We start from the raw sequence: 19,117 nt of genomic DNA on the forward strand, positions 1-19,117 counted from the left end.
GCTAAACTATAAGCGATAGAAAAGAAACATGTAATGAAAATTTAATCGCTTGAAGAATACTTTAAAGTTATATGAACAAAAATTTTTTACTTTTATTTCTTTTTAAGAACCCCCACCACTTAATTTTTTTTGCAAAATAAAAAACTTTTTTACCTAATTAAAGCTTATTTTTTTCCAAATTCAACCATATATGATAAAGTTATGTTACGAGATATCATTCTCGAAAATTAATTATAAATGCTTCCATATATACGCTTATCCGTACTATGTGTGTAAGTCATTATCGCCGAAACAATAAGATATATGAAAAATGTTTATGTAAAATTTTTATCTATGTTTTCTATGTATTTATAACTGCATATTGTATATATAATATTTAGAATTGTAAAAAAATTTTTTAATAATTTAAAAAAATTTAAATTAATAAGAATTTTTTAAATATATCCCCAGCTCTCTTATTATTTCTTTAACATTTAATTTCTTCTATAAAAATTAAAAACAATTTTATTATAAAATTACCTATTTATAATAAAATTATTTTACAATTGATTCTTGAAAATATACATGTCGCAATAGTTGGCATAAACAATTTATATCTTACGTTAAAAAATTAAGATAAGATTATGTGTACGTGTTCCAAATAAGTTCTAATTAAATTATTTTACAATTAAATCTTTGCGAAAAAATACATATCGCAATATTTGGCATAAACAATTTATATCTTACTTTAAAAGATAAGATTATGTGTATATGTTCTAGATAAGTTGATAATATATATTGTTTCATATAGTAGCATAATTCTCACAGTCAGTGTAGTTTTCTCATTGTAATCATATCTGTGTAAACTGTTTTTATATTGCAATAGAAAGCAAAATTTAACATCTTTGGAAATGATTATCAATCCGCTTAACGTTGTTAGACTTTTATTGGTGTCAATAAATTCAATATATCTAACAGAAACGCCAGTAACTGAAGCAGAAAAGGAATTAAAGGAAAACATACAAAAATTATTGCTGGATGGTGTTTTTCATTATAATGGGTTGGAAGTAACGGAAGAAATATATCTCGATTATGAAGAACCTTATAAATTACATAGTTCTGAAATAATTGAAGATGACGAAGAAGCATGCAATGAAAATAATTTAAATTCTCATCCTCATTGTTCAAATGATGATACAAATTTTGACAGTTTTTATAAAAGACGAGCTGTTGAGTTTTGGCGACATCGAGATATTGATAAAAACAGTAATGACAAAAAAGGAATCGTTCTTTAAAAATAGTGCAAAGTAAATTTAGAAGAGTTTCATCTGAACATCAGTTAAGGCGATGGGAAGAACAAATAAATTCAGGTGAAAGTCGTATAAAAAAATTATCTTACATCTCCAAATTTATACACGATAAATTTACTGTAGCTGTTGAATCAGGATTCATGGTTCATGATACTGATCTAAAAAGATGGGCTTTACAAGCTCAAGAGAAATAGGAAATTTAAATCCTATATTTAAAGCATCTCACAGTTGGATAGCAAGATTCAAGAAGTCTCATCGAATTGTTTCAAGAAAAGTTACGAAGTTTATCACTAGAAGAACATTAGAAGATTCTGTTGATTTGCAAAAATCAGCTGATGATTTTCTGGAAATAGTAAAACCTCTTATTGAACAATTTGGATCTGAAAATATTTACAATTCAGATCAAAGTGGATTCCAATTGGAAATTCATTCTGAAAGATCATTGTCTAACCAGGGAGAAAAGAAAGTAGAACGTCGTGCAATCTACAAAGTAGAGTGTCGTGCAATCTATATCATCAACAATCCATTCATATACGATACAACCAATAATATCCTGCAATGGCAATTTGTTGTCACCTTTATTTATTGTATTAAAAGAAGCTAGTGGTAAATTTGGACCAAGAGTAGAAGAAAATTTATTTAAACCAGAAAATGTCATTGTAAAAGCATCGAAATCTGGTAAAATGACATCAGGTATTTTCTTTTCTAACTATTTTCTTTAACAAACTTATTTCATTTTATAATTTAATAAAAGTTATAAAAACTATTATATCATTTATATTTTTTACAGATCATTTTAAAATGTGGTTAGAAGAAGCTTATTTTGCAAACATTGGTCCTAATAGCGTTCTTCTTATCGATTCATGGACTAGACATTGCCCCAATACTATTTCGGATTTAACCCCTTCAGGAACACATATTACTACTGTGATAATATCGAAAGGAACTATAGAGAAAGTACAACCATTAGATGTTTATGGATTCAGAATTTGGAAAAATTTTGCTAAAAGATTTTCAGATACGGTTTTATTGTTGGAAAGTAATATAGATTTACATGAACGAAATAATATAATAAAATTGCAATCTTTGATACATAATCAATTATCAGCTCCACGATATCAAAACTTATTTAAATATTCGTGGTTTAAAAGTGGTTATACGAATGAAAGACCAGAAGGATTTGAAAATCCAGTAAAATTTAGTAAATCTAATAAAATTTTTGACGAAACATCAACAAAATGTGATATTGAAGGTTGCTATAATATAGCTGTAGTAAGATGTTCTTGGTGTAAGAAATCATTATGCTTAAAACATTTTTTTGTCGAATATCATTGTAATGTGTATAATGAGTAAATAATATAAAATGTAAATAAATTCATTGTGTAAATAACAAATAAATAAAATGTAAGATGTAAGAACAAAAATAATTGTAAGAGAAAAAATTATAAAACGTTATTCAAAAATATAATGTGTAAAGATGAATAACAGATTTGATTATATAACGAAAAAACAGTGTGTTCTGACTGTGAGTATTAGATTGCTACATGAAAAAATTTATACTGTTAACATATCTGGAACACGTACACATAATCTTATCTTAATTTTTTAACGTAAGATATAAATTGTTTATGCCAACTATTGCGACATGTATATTTCCAAGATTCAATTGTAAAATAATTTTATTATAAGTAGGTAATTTTAGAATAAAATTGTTTTTAATTTTTATAGAAGAAATTAAATGTTAAAGAAATAATAAGAGAGCTTGGGATATATTTAAAAAATTCTTATTAATTTAAATTTTTTTAAATTATTAAAAAATTTTTTTACAATTCTAAATATTATATATACAATATGCAGTTATAAATACATAGAAAACATAGATAAAAATTTTACATAAACATTTTTCATATATCTTATTGTTTCGGCGATAATGACTTACACACATAGTACGGATAAGCGTATATATGGAAGCATTTATAATTAATTTTCGAGAATGATATCTCGTAACATAACTTTATCATATATGGTTGAATTTGGAAAAAAATAAGCTTTAATTAGGTAAAAAAGTTTTTTATTTTGCAAAAAAAATTAAGTGGTGGGGGTTCTTAAAAAGAAATAAAAGTAAAAAATTTTTGTTCATATAACTTTAAAGTATTCTTCAAGCGATTAAATTTTCATTACATGTTTCTTTTCTATCACTTATAGTTTAACAGATATTCGATTCTAAAAAAAATGCTGTTTTTCTTTAAAGGGGTGTTTCACCCTTTAAAACTCAATATTCGCACATATAAAAAAATATGTGTCTTTTAGATTTGTGTATTTAACAACATATTTAAAGGAGAATCAAATCGGTTCCGGACATGTGACATGTCCCTTGTAAGAAGCACTTACCAATAGCTGCAAAATTATCTATAATTACAGCTATTGTTAAGCACTTGTGATGTTAACGCCTTTGAGGCGGAAAACACGACTGTTAGATCTATGACCTGTAGACGTGCGGATGTAGTAAGGGGAAGATAAAGAGAAGTAAGTGGGAAAAAGTTCCTGAGGATTACTTGAAAAATGAAAATAATTCCGAGCAGTAGATTAAAATGAACAAAGAAGTTCCGTATTGTTTTGCGATATTTAATAATTATCGAGTTATTAATTATAGAAATTAGATTAATGAACGCGCGTCGGAATGAAGAGGAAGAACGTTTGAGTTGCTCAAACTATAGCATAACCTAGTTTTTAGCAACATTGCACGCGCGTAGCGAGAGGAAGGACAATATGCGCTATTCGTGTGCTTACCTCGATATTCCTATGTCTCACTGCATCGTGTCTAAGCTCGTATCGATACGGTCGCTAAATCTTTGCGATTACAATTGAAAGATAATTTTATGACATAGCAAAGATAGTTTATATTGAAACAGTAAAAAGTACTGCGATAAAAAAAACCAAAAGAGAGAAAGCGGTAGAAACAGATGGAATCTATAGAAAAACTTATTATTTTCTATTACAATATATCGTTTCCCCGCATCGAAAGAAATTACATCCTTCTATCAGCATTGAAGTTAGTGCCTAACTTCAAAAAATTAATAAAATATTTATACCATAGGTTTGTACCCTGTTTGTATCTCTCAGATCCATTGTTTTATTTCGTTTGTACTCCAAGGGTTAAAAAGTTACAAGGAGGTGAAAAAATCACCAGCGCTCAACTTTAAGATATTTAAATCTTTTGTACCCCAAAGGGACCAGAAATACGGGATTTTTTAAAATATTGGAGTATGAAATTTGAATATTCTCTAGTAGGGAACGATAGATATGATAAAAAGCGATATCATTTTTTCGAATTTGATGCAATGAAATGATAGATTATGATAGAAAACAATGAAATTCTCTGTAAATCCCATCGGTTTTTATTGCTGTTTCTCTTTCAACCTTTTCTTTCTTAGAATTTTTTTATTTTCATAGTACTGGTTTCAACATGTGCTATTTTTGCTATCTTATAAAATAATTTTTTAATGATAAACGCGAATATTTTTAGTGGCCACATATCAATGCGAGCGTAAACGCGATGAGATATAGGAGCGGCGAAGTTAAAAACACGAGCAGCGGCACATTGTTCTTCTCTCCGCGACGGTAACTGTTGCTAGAACGATTGGGCTATAGCCTGAGCGGTTCAAACACTTCTTTACTATCTTGACGTGCACTCATTCATCCGATTTCTATAATTAGTAATTCGATAATTATTGCGAATATTACAAAACGGGTATGGGATTTTTTGTTTGTAGCCTCAATCTGTTTTACGCCTTTACTAGCTATAACATAATTGTTCTGGGACAACCTGTATGTAGTATTAATAAAAGCAACAATTGCACAAAATTACAGTAATGTTACCATAATAACGAAAAATAATATAGAAAAATAATTTCCGAAAAGATGATAATATTACAAATAGTATAATATGATAAATATAATAAAAGATAATAATATAAATAACATGATAAATGTTATACAGGGCGTTCATTTGAAAACTTTCCAGCTAATTATCTCGAAAACTATGAAAGATATTAAAAAAAGCTATTAAAAAAGATATGAAAGATATTAAAAAAGCACATGTTCCATGATTTCGAAGAGGAAAGAGAATGGCATTATCAGCTATTTACTTGGAGGGCATTTTCAAAGTCAGTTGAAGGACAACTTAATTTTTTTAAATAGAAAGCCCAATATGTTTAGAGAGCCCAATGTTTTTTATTATATCTTCTTTTTCTACCAATTAATTTTAACAACTTTTGTCTGAAACATTTCTTTATTTGCCTAATATTTTTTGAAATATTTAAGGAAAACTTGGTAACTTTTTTAATATTTAACTTACAATATCTCGCTAACTATTCGTCGAAAGAAAAAATGGTATTAGATTTTTTTACTTTATTTACTATCAAGAATATATTACTATAATAGAATATATTACTATAATATAATATATTACTATAATAGTGCCCTAACTTTTGTTAACTTATTGACCTTTGGGAATTTCAAAATTATTAAATTAACAAAAGTTAGGTTACTACACTATTATAGTAATATATTCTTGATAGTAAATAAAGTAAAAAAGTCTAATACTTTTTTTTTCTTTCGACGAACAGTTAGCGAGATATCGTAAGTTAAATGTTGAAAAAGTTACCAAGTTTTCCTTAAATATTTCAAAAAATATTAGGCAAATAAAAAAATGTTTCAGACAAAAGTTGTTCAAATTAACTAGTAGAAAAAGAAGATATAAAAAATTGGGTTTTCTATTTTAAAAAATAAAGTTGACCTTCAACTGACCTTGCAAATGCCCTCCAAATAAAAAACTGATAAAGCCATTTTCTTTCTCCTTCGAAATCATGGAATACGTGTTTTAGCTTTTTTTAATATCTGTCACAATTTTCGAGATAATTAGTTAGAAAGTTTTCAAATGAACATCCTATATGCAGGATGGCCCACATAACTCTTAATAGCTGAATATTTCGGAAACTACTTGTCAAATCAAAAAGTTGTTTATGAGAAAGTTTTATATATTCGAAGGGCCTTTCTAATTACATAAATATTAAGTTACTCCCTGCCCCTCTTTACGGGGGGCAGGGGGTAACTTCGCAATTTCAAATGGGACCCCCTATAAAATGTTAGATGGTTGAGTTCTACGATAAAAAAACAAGTAAATTTTATTCAAAAAATTTTTTTGTCAGATTTTTTTGTCAGATGTTTCTGTTAAAAGTTATGACGGTGTAAAGTTTCGAAGCTACAGGAAACGTAAAAGCGTCGCGTATCCTTGTCTTTCGTTGGTGATTCAAACGTAAACAAACATTCATACATTCATTGAGGTCAGTTTAACTATTCATGAAAATCTTGTCAGTTATATGCTACTATTCAAAAAGTTAGCACCGTGAAAATCATTGCTATCACTATGTTTGATACAGAAGTGAATATGTTATTAGTATTAGATGAATGCCAAAGGAATTATCGGCGTGCAGCAGTAATGTTTTTTAAACGTTATGGGATTAAAAAATCGCACGTGTCGTTTTTTAATATTATTTTTTTTATTGTCAGTTGTACGCAATTTACCATGTTCACGAAGCCGCTTTTCTACATTAAAAAATGACACGTGCGATTTTTTAATCCCATAACGTTTAAAAAACATTACTGCTGCACGCCGATAATTCCTTTGGCATTCATCTAATACTAATAACATATTCACTTCTGTATCAAACATACTGATAGCAATGATTTTCACGGTGCTAACTTTTTGAATAGTAGCATATAACTGACAAAATTTTCATGAATAGTTAAACTGACCTCAATGAATGTATGAATGTTTGTTTACGTTTGAATCACCAACGAAAGACAAGGATGCGCGACGCTTTTACATTTCCTGTAGCTTCGAAACTTTACACCGTCATATTTTTTAACGGAAACATCTGACAGAAAAATGTTTTGAATAAAATGTACTTGTTTTCTACCGTAGAACCCAACCATCTAACATTTTATAGGGGGTTCCGTTTGAAATTGCGAAGTTACCCCTTTAAGGGGGGCAGGCAGTAACTTAATATTTATGTAGTTAGAAAGGCTCCTCGAATATGTAAAACTTTCTCATGAACAACTTTTTGATTTGACAAATAGTTTCCGAAATATTCAGCTGTTAAGAGTTATGTGGGCCACCCTGTATATATATTAATATTGATCGAAATATAGAATACTTGCATTAATTGAATGCTTTTTCCCAGTTATTTTATTTAGTAACGGATTTGTACAAGGAAGGGAACGCCAAAGAAATGAAAAAATGGGCATATGAAATACATTCTAGTTTTTTAGTACCTGGTGCGGTAAGTAGCACAATTTTATGTAAGATTAAAATATTCTATACAAATAATTATTATCATGTATCATTCACTGGTCTACCATAGATATTGTTAATGTAACCATCTAAATTTTGAAAGACATCTCTATCTCTATCTTAAAACTTAAAAATTTCCATTTTTCATGTCTAAAGTAATTCTTGAAAATAAAGCTCTTCTATGTACAAATTTTATTCTTTATATTATAATTGTTATTGATATCTTGGTAATTCTTGATATCTTTGATGTGATAAAATCAATTACTATATAATTCTACAATATTAATATTACTACAACACATTAATATTACTACAATATTATTATTACTATATAATTCTATAATATTAAGAGTATCCAGACAGCACAAGTACGTTCTATAAACATTCAGAGAATAACATCGGGGAATATTTGAGAGTTCCTAGAATATTCTCACATGATACTTCGGAATTCCCATGCACTTCCACGAGAACATTTGAAGTAGACAAAAAATCCAGTTTTGTGAACATCCTATGAATATTCTGCAGAATATTCTATGAATATTCCAGTCACTTAACATAATATTCGTATAATATTCTGCAAAATATTATAGAAACGTTCTTTAGATATTAAAAAGAACGTTCAAAGAATATTCTGCGTGTGTTACTAGAATATTTTTGGAATATTCTATATCCAAATCAAATCTGCGGATAAAAAAATCCCACAGCAGATTCTTTGCCTACTGTACTTGCATTAGGCTCGTATTCTGTCGATAAATTCAATTTAAATAACTTTATGGCAAATTGGCAACAGGAATGGCCATTCTTGTCGTCAATCTACCATAAAGTTATTTTAACTAACGTTATTCATAGGTCATGAGCTTAATGCGTATACAGTAGGATATGGATCTGTTATGAGATTTTATCCGCAGACTAGTTATTTGGTAATTATTCTAATAAGACGGAATAAGTAATGAAGGAAAAAGAAGAAATTAAATAGCACAAAAGTTCAAAAAACATTAATATAATAATATAAAAACATTAATATATTTGTACAATGTGTTGCGTTAAAAAGATATTTTAAAATTTGTTTGCAATATAAAATTTATTTCTGTAAATAAAATTTATACCTTACAAATATAATTTCAAATATTTTTTTTAGTGTACACTGACAGAAAAAAATATTCAAAAAGTAAAGAATATTTATTTGACGAATGTAATAAATTATATCCCACATAGCACGTAATATTACGTATTATGTAGTTTACTTAAATCTAAATTCTTTTATTAAAAAAAAAATAAACAGTTGTTTTCATATAAAAAAGTAAGGTTAAAATACGCAAATTTTCTTATCTAAAAAATATGTTATATTAACAAAGCGAATATGTCGTTAATATTCACCAAAGAGATATTTTTTATTTTTTAGACATTTTTTTCTCAACGTAAAAACATAAACTACGTTTAAATATTAATTATTATAAAATGTCTAAATATAAACTATTATAAAACTATAAAAAACTACTAAAGAAACTATAAAAAAGTTTATAAACAAAATACGTTAATATTTTAGTTTTTTTCTATTTTTGCATTCTTTCTTTTGCTTTCACTAGCTACAGTTTAATGGCATTTTTCACTTCACCTGCTGTACTTATTTTATGAAGCGTCATTACAGATTCTGAAAAAATTCTAAAAATTATTGAAATTCAATAACAAAATAATATAATTGAATTAAATTGTGTTATAAATATAATGTATTATAAAACTTATTGTAAGTCCTTACTTATTATTATTTGAGAAATAATCAAATTAGAGAAAATTTCTTTCTTTTTGAATCCTAACCACGAATATTGCACAGCCAACTCATTAGAGAAAATTTTCTCCATTATCCTTCTAATCATAATTTTGGGATTTGCTCCTCTAAGCCTTGAAAGTTCTGTTACCTTAAAAAATTTAATAAGAAACAATAAGGTGGCTAATTTATAATGAACTATAATAGAACTTGTGTTATGTAAGGTGGAACTTCTATATACACAGTCTGTCCCAGATCCAATGAGACTGGTCTAAAAAAAATACAAAACGTTTATTATTTTGATTTTTTATTCTTGTTTATTCAAAATAGTCTCCTTCTGAGTCAATACAGCGCTGGAAACGTTCAACAAATTTTTCGAAACATTTTTTATACTCATCGGTTGGAATGGCCTTTGGTATGGCAGTCGAAGTCTTTTGGATAACCGGGATGGTATCGAAACGATTTTCTTTCATCGGCAATTTCAGTTTGGGAAATAGCCAGAAGTCGCACGGAGCCAAATCAGGTGAATACGGTGGATGATCGATAACAATGATGCCTTTTTTGGTCAAGAATTCACGTACCATGATGGCTTTGTGCGATGGTGCATTATCGTGCAACAAAAACTAACTGCCTGGCTCTCGATATTCCGGTCGAACTCGTCGAATTCTGGCCCACAATCGTTGTAGAACTCCCAGATAATATTCTGCGTTCACCGTCTGACCTTCTGGAACGAATTCACTGTGAACAATCCCTTTGAATCGAAGAAAACGGTCAGCATTGTCTTGATTTTGCTCTTCTGAAAGCGTAATTTTTTCTTTTTGGCTCTTCTGGTAACTTCCATGCCGTACTCTGATGTTTTGTTTTTGGCTCGTATTGAAAACACCACGTTTCATCACCAGTTACAATGGCTGACATGCTTGCCGGATTCCTTCGGGGCATTTTGAACATGTCTTTGTAATGCTGAACTCTCCAATCTTTTTGGTCGTTTGTCAGAGTGTGTGGCACGAAGCGCGCACAGACCTTCCGTTTGCCCAAATCTTCGGTCAAAATTCGATAAACTGTGCTTTTCGGTATCCCAGTTTCCTCTTCGATGAGTCTCGCAGACACACAGCGGTCGCTTCGAAGAATTTCTTTGACTTTCTCGATGTTTTCTTCATTGCGAGTGGTTTTTGGCGGCGGTGTTCGGTCATCGTCTGCAAAGCCCTCACGACCGTCACGGAATCGGCCAAACCAACGGAAAACCTATACACGGGACATGCATTCATCCCCGTACACATTTTTTAGCGTTTCTGCACCACTTTTACCCAATTTAAAACAGAATTTAATATTCGCTCTTTGTTCCATGTTGGTTTTTCGACCGATGTACACAAAGTGACTTTACATAAAATGTCAAACCACAGTAAAATATCAACCGAATTTGCTCAAATTTTGAAGTTAAGTAGATGAAGGGTAGAACATTCACCTACCATCATTCACTCATAGATGTCGCTGCGCTAAGAACTTTGATGGAACCAGTCTTATCGTATCTAGGACAGACTGTGTACGTTATACATAGGACGGTTTTTGACACCAACAGAAACAGTTTTTCGTTTATTAAAATTTGGTTTAAACAATAGTTGTTACATGAGGGCTATTTAAAATTGTCGTATCGGAATGTAAGATTGCATGCGAATCAGGAATAGTGCATGGTACATGTCTGTAGTATGACAAAAACAGCCTACATAATATAGAATACATTTGTTATTTCGTGATTTCGTGCACTCCGCATAAGAGTCGGTTCACAACTTTGCTTTAGGCTTTAAGCTATAAGCAACTGACCAACCACCAGTCGATTATTTCTCGAGCGTCTCAAGAATAATCAACTGTGGTTGGTCAATTACGTATGTATTAAAGATTAAAGTAAGGATGTAAACCGATCCTAACGCTGCTGATCCATGCACAATCTAGTATACTAATTTCAGGTAGCAAGTACACGTCATTTTGACGTGAAAATTTGATAGATTTGACAAAAACGACCAAAATGACGAATAAATTACCAAAAATAATGTGAAAATGACGGCAAAATGACAGGAATAAGTCACAGGCCAATGACAACATTTCAAGACGTTTAAATGACTTTTCTGAACATCATTAAAACCTTGTATAAAAACGTCACAAAAAAGACGTTTTACATTAGACATTATGATGTTTTTTGGCGTCATTCGATCAATAATTACTAGTTTTTTACATCAAAATGACGTGTGCTTTCTTCCTCAGATTAAAACTTTAGACACGTGCAAGGATTTAACTTTAAACAGCTCGAAAAAAAACTATTGTTTAAACGAACGTTTTGATAAAGAAAAAAGATATTTCTTCTAGTCTTAAGAATCGTCCTGTGCATTCTGTATTCGGAAGTTCTGAGACACACTGTATAACTTTATTTATAATAGAATTACTTTTATGTTGCTCTATTAAAATTTATTCCAATAACTTACAACTTCCTTTTTCTTTTCTTCATTTTCTAAATACGCTTCAAAATTTTCAAGTTCTTCCATAGAACGTAAAGGAAAATTGAATTTTTCAAATAATGATTCCATTGCAGGAACTTCTTTCTCCATAATGTTATTTGTCTTAAAACTATTTACATCTTCCGCTATTTGCTCTATCTTGTAATTCAGAATCGACAACATCCTGAGTACTTGCTTTTTGTAGGCTTCATCTGAGAATAAAAAATAAATATAATAAATTAAAATACATAAAATTTACAACTTTTATTTCTATTAAATAAAAATTCAGAATGATATAGTCCGAAGGAGAACAGAAAAGTCAAAATAATATCAATTTGACGTTATTTTGACTACAAAGTTGAAAGGACATAAAATTTACATTACTTGGACACTGTTATCTTGAGGATTTTAATGAGAATATTATATAAATAAAAAATTCAAATTAAGAATTAATATAACATATTTCTGTAAAAAACATTCAAAAAGAAAAATATTCAATGAGTAGCGTAATACCTTTAGACGCGTCTTGAGCCGTAACGGTCTTTGGAATTACTTCCTTTAATGTACACGGCACTGCAAAAAGAATACTTAGGAGTTATAAAAAAAAACCTGAGTATTTATTGCTACTAACCTGAGTCTGTTTGGATACTGGCAATGTTTTGTGAAACAGATGCCACAGAATTTTCTTAGGAAAAAAAAGTTTTATTAATTCATGAATGAACTTATAGAATATTTCTTAAATATGACACACACACACACACGCACACGCACACACACACACACACACACACACACACACACACACACACACACAGACATATAGGGTGTTATAAAAGTCCGGAAAGAACAGAATAACATGAAAAATATGAGTCCTAGAAAAAATGCGAAGTACTGGGTTTTTATGATTTTTTCCTGGTTATCTGACGGTGACCTTGGATTTGACCTTGACAATGACCTTGAAGGTCATTTAAAAGTCAGGTCAATTTTTTTAAATGGGACCCCATACTTTTGACCCCAGAAATGAAAAGAGCGGAAAATTTTACGTTCGGATATGACCTTGAACATTGCCAAATTTGATCTCTGAAGGTCACATAAAGGTCTAAGCTTGTTTTAGGCTGAAAACGCGAATATCTTCGAAAATGTACCTGCTCGGGAGCAATGTTACGCATAAGAATAAGAATGTAGAGATCAACGAGGGACATTCAGCCGTGACCTTGCCCTTATTCTCAAGGCCATGAGTTAAGATTATTATTAAGATCAAACCGGATTTTTTAGGACTGAAAATCCATACTTTTAACCTAAAAGTGTCAAGATTGAAAAATTTTACATTCGGATATGACGTTTTCAACCTTGACCTTGTTCTTAAGATTAAGTGTGAGTCATATCAAGGTCAATTAATTTTTTTAGACTGGAAACATACTTTTACCACCCCCCATAATGTGAAGAGTGAGATTTTACGTTACGTACGAGGTCACACTCCGATTGTTGGTAATTCCTCAATATCGGTCGCCATTTTGGATCGGTCATCTTGAATTTGTAAAATCCAACGTCGAATTCGATTTTAGAAACGACTTCAAAAACTCCTTAAACGAGATCCAATTTTTGTTATTCTTAAATATCAGCCGCTATCTTGAATCGGCCATCATGAATTTGCAAAATCCGACGTCGGATTCGGTTCCCTCGTTGACCTCTACATTCTTATTCTTATGCGTAACATTGCTCCCTAGCAGGTGTATTTTCGAAGATATTCGCGTTTTCAGCCTAAAACAAGCTTAGACCTTTATGTGACCTTCAGAGGTCAAATTTGGCAGTGTTCAAGGTCATATCCGAACGTAAAATTTTCCGCTCTTTTCATTTCTGGAATCAAAAGTATGGGGTCCCACTTAATAAAATTGACCTGACCTTGAAATGACCTTCAAGGTCATTGTCAAAGTCAAATCCAAGGTCACTGTCAGATAGCCAGGAAAAAATCATAAAAATCCAGTACTTCGCATTTTTTCTAGGACTCATATTTTTCATGTTATTCTGCTCTTCCAGAACTTTTATAACACCCTGTATATATACCTTTGACAGCTTTTTTTAAAATAGGTATGTTAACTATTTCATTTTCTTTATTCGCTTATTTCGTCATTTTCTTCACTTTCTTGATTTGTATCGTTTATTTCGTTACGAGAAATGTTGGAAGTAATCTGATTTGAATCATATTCTAAGTCAGATATGAACCTTTTTGTTTTTTTTATTTTCCTTGCACGTGTTTCAAGGTCTGATTGTAAATCAGAAATATCTTCAGCTTGAACAGCTTTATTTCTTGCTACACCCAGATCTCCTAAAATTTTCGTAAGTAAAAATTTTCCGAAAATTTTAGATGACTACTGTTATAGTCGTGAAGAAAGAATCGATTTTTTAAATAATACCTACCATATAATTCACCCATCATCCTTGATTGGTGAATATCCCAATTATGACCAGATGGAGTGCAATTTTTAATCAAATTTTTTAATTTTAATCCACTGTGTGGTGGCCAAAAACATTCATTTATATTCTTGACCCAGGACGTTGGCACGGCTTCTACTGTATTTTCTTTAATGAAATGAACAACCCTCCAGCTGTTTTCCATATCTAAAAAAACACATTAAAATCAACTAAGTAACAGCAATGTTGTAATTATTTATACCCGAGTTGCATACACTCATGCATAGACATACGTGACTATATAAGGGATGATGGGAGGAGAGGGTATTGGTTATTGTGCTATGGAACCAAATCAAATCTTATTGTGATTTAGCGTGTGCAACTTGGATGATTGTTTTTTACTTACTTTTATAACGATATGATAAATTATAGAAATATAAAATTTATAATTCAAATTCTCTAATGAAGAAGTGGATAGAATATGAAGTCTTCGTCATGAATAATAGCTATCATTTTGTTCTTTGTATCTCCTACATTTTGTGTACAATATCCACTCAAATTCTTCGCAGTCCAAATGTTAAAAATACTCGAATCGCAAGGATAGTCGAAAAGATAAGTTTCAAGAAATATTCTCTCATACACGTAAGTATCTTTTCTTACTAAAATATTTTCTATTTTCATGATATGCCCACTTGTTAAATAACAAAATGAATCGGCAAGGTTTTCAGTATTGAAAGTAAACTTTTCAAGAATAAGTTTCTTGAATTGATTATAACTTTGATTAGGAACTACACCGTCAAAGTATTGTCGCTCATATAAAACACTTATTTTATTGACTTCTTTTGAATCTCTAACAGACTCAAACTCTTTTATTCGTTTTATTGGGTGAGTGCAAAAGTTCATGCGGAGTTTGTGAGTAAAAGTCACACAGTGATTAGGCAAACAAAAATCTTTATTCAATCAATAATATATTCTCCATCGTTTTCTATAATCTTTTCCCAACGTTCTGGCAGCATACGGATGCCTCGATCATAAAAACTGCGCGGTTTAGATTCGAAGAACGAAGAGACGCCGTTTTTTAAGGCCTCCAAAGAGTCAAAGTTTTTTCCATTTAAATAATTTTGCAATGACCGGAACAAGTGATAGTCAGATGGTGCGATATCAGGAGAATACGGTGGATGCGTTGAGACATCCCATTTCAGGCTCTTCAGTTTGCGCAGCGTCTTTTTCGAAACGTGTGGTCTGGCGTTGTCGTGATGAAAGACGACTCCCTTGCGATTTGACAAAATCGGACGTTTCTCTTTTATTTCTCGATTCAGATTGGTTAATTGGCGACAGTACTTGTCCGAATCAATCGTTTCGCCAGCGGGGAGAAGCTCGAAATAGATTATGCCCTTGCAATCCCACCAAACAGAGAGCATCACCTTCATCGGGTGCAAACTGGCCTTTGGCATTGCGTCACCATGCTCACCTGATTGTTTCCATGTCCGTTTGCGCTGAACATTGTTGTAGAGGACCCATTTCTCATCGCCGTCACTAGTCGATCCAAAAACGACTCGTTATTGAGCCGCCCGAGTAAAGAAACGGCTGCAGAAATTCGCTTGATTTTGTTCTTCTCGGTCAGCAAATGGGGCACCCATATATCGAGCTTCAAATCGAATCCCATCTTTTTTAAACGCCGAAAAGCGGTTGATCGGTCAACGTTTAGTGCTGTAGCAACTTCTTCTGTTGAAATTCGCGGATTATTGAGCACTAAAGTACGCAAAACATCGTCATCAATGTCAGAAGGTCGACCAGAGCGTGGCTTGTCTTCAAGGTTAAATTCTCCGCGCCGAAATTTAGCAAACCATTTTTCCACAGTTCGTTTAGCTGGTGCTTCATCCTGATAAACATCCTGAATGTTTCTTATGGCTGCGGCAACGTTTATTCCCTTCCGAAACTCGTAAAGCATAACATGCCGTAAATGCACCTTATCGATACTCATTTTTAAAGTGATATTTCTCGAAGCAGTTTGTATGAAAACAAATGATTTTTTTTTTAATAACAGCTGAAGACGTCACCTTTCCAACGTTATATAATATGTAGATGGAAGTATTAATGACAACACTTTACGACGCTTATAACTCCATCTATTGAAACTCCGCACGAACTTTTGCACTCACCCAATACAATTTGCTGTAATGGTTTCTCGTGTTTTCGAAGTAATTTCTTTAAATTTTGAAGATAACTTTCGAATGGAAATGTGCTATATTTATTTATATTTCCAAATATCTGTACGTCATCATATACCATACATGAATTAGGCCATGTATATTATGAGATATATTTTCTTTTCCATATGATTCATCAAAATTTTTAACAAAACTTTTAAGTAATAAATGCGCGTAGTCACCATACTCTTGAATATGTAAATCATTTGAAAAAATTGTCACTGCAATATGCAGACAAAGGAAATTTATATATTTATCCTTTTCAATATTTCCTTTTAAAACAATTGCTCCTGCATATAGCAAAAAAAATCTGAATTCAGTGGCCTTCCATCTCTTGATTTCGTCTAAAGAACGTGGTTTACGAACAAATTCATTTGGTGTGCATTTAGCTATTGATCTCAACTGTCTATTAATTTCAGTAATTTTTTTATTTTTTAATTTCATATGTGGCTTTCCAAAAGTCCACATCATCAATAATTTTTTCATAACACCTAAACAAATGAGATGCATATATTCTAATGGCACATGAACAATTATGTCCATTCCTGGAATGCTTTCTATAACAGAAGTTCCAGAATGATGTTGAATTTGGCTTTTATTTTTGAAATTCTGACCTGTCCTTTTTTTACAATTAATTTTGGGAAAACATGTTCGACCCTTCAGGTATGTTCCTCTTTGAAAACATTTTGTACAAGAATAAAACCTGCATGTCCTTTTATACAGGGTGCACGATTTATTTGAAGACATTGAAATATCTCGCGAACTATGCATTGGATAAAAAAAAGTGGTTAATGAAAGTTGTTAGTCTCGAAGGGGGACATCCAATGATACCAAACTCGACCTTCCCCCCACCCCCTGGGGGTGGGGGTTGGGGGCAACTTTGAAATCTTAAATGGAAACCCCCATTTTTTATTGCAGATACGGATTCTACGCCACAAAATACGTAAATTTTGTTCGAAACTTTTTTTTTATTCCTGATAGATGGCGCTGTAATCGCAAAAAATTACATTTTCCGCAATTCTCCAGAAATGATCATTGGATTGAGAAATAAAAAATACCTGTTCAATGTTTTTAAAGAACATAATAAAAGTTATTCCCCCCTCTCATCCTCTCGGGGTAGGGTGGGTGGTAACGTTCAAATCTCAATTGCACTGCCTTTTATAATAAGCCGTAGGCATTGCACTGCCTTTTATAATAAGCCGTAGCTCGCCATACACCCACAGTGGCGCGTCGAGCAGTTCCCTCTTCGATTCGGGTTCCCACTTGAGATTTGAACCACCCACCCTACCCCGAGAGGATGGAGGGGAATAACTTTTATTATGTTCTTTAAAATTATTGAACAGGTATTTTTTATTTCTCAATCCAATGATCATTTCTGAAGAATTGCGGAAAATATAATTTTTTGCGATTACAGCGCCATCTATCATGAATCAAAAAAAAAGTTTCGGACAAAATTTACGTATTTTGTGGCGTAGAATTCGTATCTGCAATAAAAAATGGGGGTTTCCATTTAAGATTTCAAAGTTGCCCCCAACCCCCACCCCCAAGGGGTGGGGTGAGAGGTCGAGTTTGATATAATTGGATGTCCCTCTTCGAGACTAACAACTTTCATTAACCACTTTTTTTTATCCAATGCATAGTTCTCGAGATATTTCAATGTCTTCAGATAAATCGTGCACCCTGTATAACAAATAAAAGATTTTGCAGGGGCATCACATATAAATCCTTTAATTTTAAATTGTTTTATATTTCCATTAATATTGATACCGTTTACTGTTAAATCTATTGCCTCATTGACAAACTGTAATAAGAATTTATTTGCATTTGCTGGCTTCTCATAACCATGATATATTCCTACAGCAGCTACTTTCGTAGGATTTAAATATAAACAACATAATATTGGGTATATCTGGCTACTCAAACTTTTACTCAACGGTAGACTATCAATATTTATTAATATTTCGATCATATTTGAACCATCTTTATAAAGTTGTTTTATTGCTTCAAGAAGACCAAAATGGCAATATGTTCCTCGTTCCATTTCTTCAATTTCTATAGTTTTAGGAGTGGATAAAAGAGTTCTAGCATTTAAAGGTAAGTTATTTGAATCAATATCTTTTGTTTTTAATAATTATAAAAGATCATTAATAGCTGAGTGACAAATTTTGTGTTTTAAAGCCCAGTCTTTTAAATCACTTGTAAAAAATGATTCTGTAGTAAAATCATCAGTATTTCTTTTTTTTATTATTTGCTCATTACATAAATCGCTTACATCATTTGCAAAATATGAATCATCTTCTGGTAAATCTTTATCAAAGTTATCTTCAATAATATTATCGGATTGTGATAATGGCATAGTTTTAATAATATCTTCGCATATTGCATCATTTCTCTCTTCATTTATAAAATCTTGAGAAAGTAAAGATAAATTTTTATTAAGTTCTGTGTTAATTTTTTTATAAAAACCAGCTCGAGATCTTTTCGGCATGATTACATTAAATAACAAATATTAAAACTTGCAAATTTTTTTTTCTTTTAACGAATAATATCCTATAGACAATACCAAAGAATAATATTATTAATAGTATCATATGATTGAA

At 31.2% G+C, this 19,117-nt stretch overlaps 1 protein-coding gene across 3 annotated transcripts in view; it reads left to right on the forward strand.

Annotated features, from left to right (window-relative positions):
• Positions 1–19,117, forward strand: part of RhoGEF2 (Rho guanine nucleotide exchange factor 2) — a 216,922-nt gene that overhangs the window by 127,531 nt on the left and 70,274 nt on the right. For all 3 annotated transcript variants that reach the window (XM_025305988.1, XM_025305990.1, XM_025305989.1), the window contains one exon: positions 7,535–7,633. In XM_025305988.1, the coding sequence (XP_025161773.1) occupies positions 7,535–7,633 (99 nt within the window). The remainder of the gene's footprint in view (positions 1–7,534; positions 7,634–19,117) is intronic.

The sequence above is a fragment of the Harpegnathos saltator genome, unplaced genomic scaffold (assembly GCF_003227715.2).
Source record: "Harpegnathos saltator strain DR-91 unplaced genomic scaffold, Hsal_v8.6 scaffold744, whole genome shotgun sequence".
NCBI classification, from domain to species: domain Eukaryota; kingdom Metazoa; phylum Arthropoda; class Insecta; order Hymenoptera; family Formicidae; genus Harpegnathos; species Harpegnathos saltator.